This window comes from Equus quagga, unplaced genomic scaffold, assembly GCF_021613505.1.
Source record: "Equus quagga isolate Etosha38 unplaced genomic scaffold, UCLA_HA_Equagga_1.0 116403_RagTag, whole genome shotgun sequence".
Lineage (NCBI taxonomy): Eukaryota > Metazoa > Chordata > Mammalia > Perissodactyla > Equidae > Equus > Equus quagga.
Window position 1 is genome coordinate 1 of NW_025795792.1, and position 3,945 is coordinate 3,945.

The window sequence follows — 3,945 nt, forward strand, 5'->3', positions numbered from 1 at the left end:
CAATATCAGAGGGAAGTGTCGATGTGGGATTTCTTTTATATAATACCCAAATCCCGGTGCCATCACTTAGGGTCCTGGCAGGGGGTGGATCACTCACCGGGGGCAACGTGAGAGGTGCTTAATTGGGTGATTTACAAAGGGGTGGGTGGGGAGCAGGGAAACCAGTGAGAGATGGTACAGCTCCCAGGGACTAGCAACAAGGGGGAGCTGTCATGTCCCCAGGTCAGCAGGGGTGGATCTGGGACAATAAGTACCTCAGCTTCACTCTCCTTCCTCCTCTGATCTCTGGACTGTGAAACCACTGACCCAAGCCAACAGAATGCCATTGGGCGAGGGAGCCCCCAGATACTGTCTTAGTCACTTCATGCTGGTATAACCAAGATCCCACAGACTGGGTGGCTCAAACCACAGGAGTTTATTCCTCCCGCTTCTGCAGGCTGGGAAGTCCAGGATCAAGGTGCCCGCTGATTTGGTTCCTGGGAAGAGTCCCCTGCCTGGTCTGCGGACGGACAGCGGAGAGAGAAACCATCTCTCTCGTGTCTCGTTCTTCTAAGGGCACCAACCCCATTCATGAGGGCTCCACTCTCCCGACCTAATTACCTCCCGCAGGCCGCACCTCCTAACACCATCACCCTGGGGATGAGGGCATCAACGGAGAGACCTGGTGGGGGACCCGTACACTCGGGCCATAGCAGACACCATCAGACAGCCTCCCGGGGCCCAGAACAGGGTGGAGAAAGCTGGAGAAGAGATCCGGAGAGGCGGCGGAAGGGACCTGGCATACGGGTGTTCTGCTGAAATGGGGGGCATGGTGGCCATCCACCTCACTACTCTGACGCTGCTGCCCTTGACGCAGGGCCAGGACACGGGCCCGAGGTTCCCTCTACTTCTGGCTCGAGGCTCTCCAAAAATGATAATTTGGGGAAAGATCGTGGCTGACGGAAATCATCCTGAGGAGGAGGGCTGGCCCCGAGCGGATGGAGGACAAGAGGGAAGAGGAGGAAAGCCAACTGGCCTGGACAGGGAGGCCTGGGCGCCTGTGGTCGTCAGCTTATGGGCTGAATTGTGTCCCCACAAAAGTTCATCTGTTGCAGTCCTAACCCCCATCACCTGAGAATGTGACTGCATTCGGAGACAGGATCTTTATAGATGGAATGAAATCCAAATGCAGTCATTCGGCGGGCCGTAACCCATCATGACTGGTGTCCTTATAAGAAGAGGAAATTCGGACACAGACGCGCACAGAGGGAAGACGTAAGGACGCAGGGAGAAGACGGTCATCTTCGAGCCAGGGAGGGAGGCCTGGAGCGGAGCCTCCCCTCAGCCATCGGAAGGAACCAACCCTGCCGACCCCTGGATCTGCCTTCTGGCCTCCAGAAGTGTGAGAGGAGCAGTGCTTGTGGTTTGAGCCACCCCATCGGCTCTAGCCAACTCAGGCACCAGCCTCCAAGATGGCGCGCAACGATCCTGCCCTCCTGGTCTTCATACCCTTGTGCAGACCCCTCCGCACTGAATGAGGGCAGTTCTGTGTGGTTGGCTGGACATTACAGAAGTGATGTGTGGGACTAGCTGAGGCTAGACGGTAAAGGGTGTTGCCGTTTCCACCTTGGTCTCTTGGCTTTCTCTCTCTGGAGGAATCCAGCCACCACGTTGTGAGGACACTCCAGTAGCCCCCCAGACACCCACATCCAGGGAACCTGACCAGGGGCCAAGAGCCAGCACCGACCTGCCAGCCATAGAAGTGGATCCCCCAGCCCCAGGCGAGCCCTTGGATGACTGTGGCCCGAGCTGACAGCTGACAGCAACCTCACTGGAGGTCCCAAACAGAACCACCCAGCTAAGCCCCTCCAGAAGTCCTGACTCACAGAAACTGTAAGAGATAATAAATTATCGTTGTCCCTTTTTTGAGGAAGATTAGTCCTACCATCTGCCACCAATCCTCCTCTTTTTGCTGAGGAAGACTGGCCCTGAGCTAACATCCGTGCCCATCTTCCTCTACTTTATATGTGGGACGCTACCACAACGTGGCTTGCCAAGGGGTGCCATGTCCACACCCGGGATCCAAACAGGTGAACCCCAGGCCGCCGAAGTGGAACGTGCGCACTTAACCGCTGCACCACCGGGCCGGGCCCTTGTTGTCATTTTAAGCTACTAAGTTTTAGGGTACTGTGTTATGTAGCGACAGACAGCTAATACAGGACCTCCCTCCCCGTCCTCCCAGAGCCTCCTCCTGCTTTAACAGTCCCCTCCCCTCAACCCTGCACCATGGAGTCATCCAGCAAGGACTTTAGCAAGCAAATTGGGGCCCAAAATGGCCCTGGGGAGATACAATATTATTAACACATGAAAGGAAAGGTGCTCAACCTCAGAAGTATGCCAAGAAACGAGGATTCAAATAAATAAGACACTTGGAAAGGGTTTAAAACAGGAAAGACATGTGATTGAAATGTTTTCTAACCTAGTGCCCCTCAGTTCGGTGCAAATTTTAAATGAACATAAATGATTCTATGTTCAGATTTCCTTTTAATACCCAAAGGGGAGTATTATACCAGTAAAAATAGTGGTATCTTCATACTTTAAAATACACTGAACAAGAAAACCAGGATTGTAATCAGTTCATCCAAGCTTTGTCCACACTGGGCTTTCTCAGAGCGGCTTTAGGGCCTGAGGGCACAGGCAGTGCCAAAGTGTGAGGTCATCTGTCCATACAGGTGACAGCTGACAGGGCGTCAGCTGGTCTCTGGGGCCCCTTGGGGTCAGCCGGCTGCTTCTATGACATGTGGCCTCTGGGCGTCTTTGCTGCTGCAGGCAAAGGCGTGGCGCTGAGTCCTGCTATCAGGGTGAGGCCCTCCCACCCCCGCCCCCAAATCAGGGGTCGGCCTCCCCACCAGGCATACCTCCCTGGGATTCATCCTTTCAAATCCTCGTTTCCCTCACATCCTTTCATGACAAGGCCCCCTTAAACCCGAAGCCTGAATTCTTAGCTGCCCAAAACACCTCATTCCCCTTTACCTGAAGGCAGGGACGGCTTCATCGCCAAACTCTCCCAGGAGGCAAGAGTGAAATATTTGGACTCCGTGCTCCCCGAGCTGCAAAGGAGAGGGCAAAAATGCCTTTCCGTCCTAAAGCAGTCCCAAAGTTCAGGGCCAACACTTACCGCGTGTTCCCAAGGCACTAAATGAACTCTGAGTTCCCACGAGGAGCGGCCGAGGTAAGTTCCGTGTTATTGCTCATCTTTCAGGTGGCACACTAAGGCACAGAGAGGTTGTCGCTTGTCTGAAGTCACCCAGCCAGGAAGCAGAGCAGCCTGGATTCAAACTGGGGTGTCGGATCCTGAGTCCGTGCTCTGCACCCCCCACACTGCCTGTGGGGCTGAGGGCGAGGGAGGAGCCCGCGCAGGGCTAAGGGCTGTTCCCTCCGGCCTGCCCCAGGTTGGCAGCAATGCCCACCCACTCTGGCAGGTAGGTCGCTTGTGGCCTGAAGATCATGCGGAAGGGGGAGCCGGGCAGGGTGAAGTTGGCCAGGTAGACGGTGTCCCCGCCCGTGAGGTAGGCGGCCCAGACCCCGAAGGTGCCCACGGTGATGATGGTGTGGTTGCACTGCACGAGCAGCGCAAAGTCCTTGGCAGGAGAGCCCTGACGGCCGTTGCCTGCGAATACCACGTCCCCGCGGGAGCTGTTGATGTTCTGCTGGCACCAGGCCATGTCGTCGCTGGTGACCACGAAGACCGGGCTGCGGTGGCGGGCCCGGAACCAGTCCAGGGCCTGCCGCAGGTAGCCCCTGTCGGCCAGCACGCCCTTCCACACCTGCGGCATGACGCGCACGTAGTCGCCCCGGCGCACGTGGACCCCCACGAAGGTGACCTGCTGGGCCCACTTGGCCTGCAGGGCTTGGAGAAATTTCTGGGCCTCCTCCCGCACGTGGTCGTGCAGCGTGAACTCCTGG

At 56.5% G+C, this 3,945-nt stretch overlaps 1 protein-coding gene across 1 annotated transcript; it reads right to left on the minus strand.

Annotated features, from left to right (window-relative positions):
- Positions 1-3,391: 3,391 nt before the first annotated feature.
- LOC124232795 (galactoside 2-alpha-L-fucosyltransferase SEC1-like) lies at positions 3,392-3,941 on the minus strand (the record flags this gene model as incomplete). The annotated part of the gene is made up of 1 exon (XM_046649705.1): positions 3,392-3,941. A coding segment is annotated over one exon (540 nt), but the record flags the coding sequence as incomplete, so codon positions are not given.
- Between the last annotated feature and the right edge of the window lie 4 nt (positions 3,942-3,945).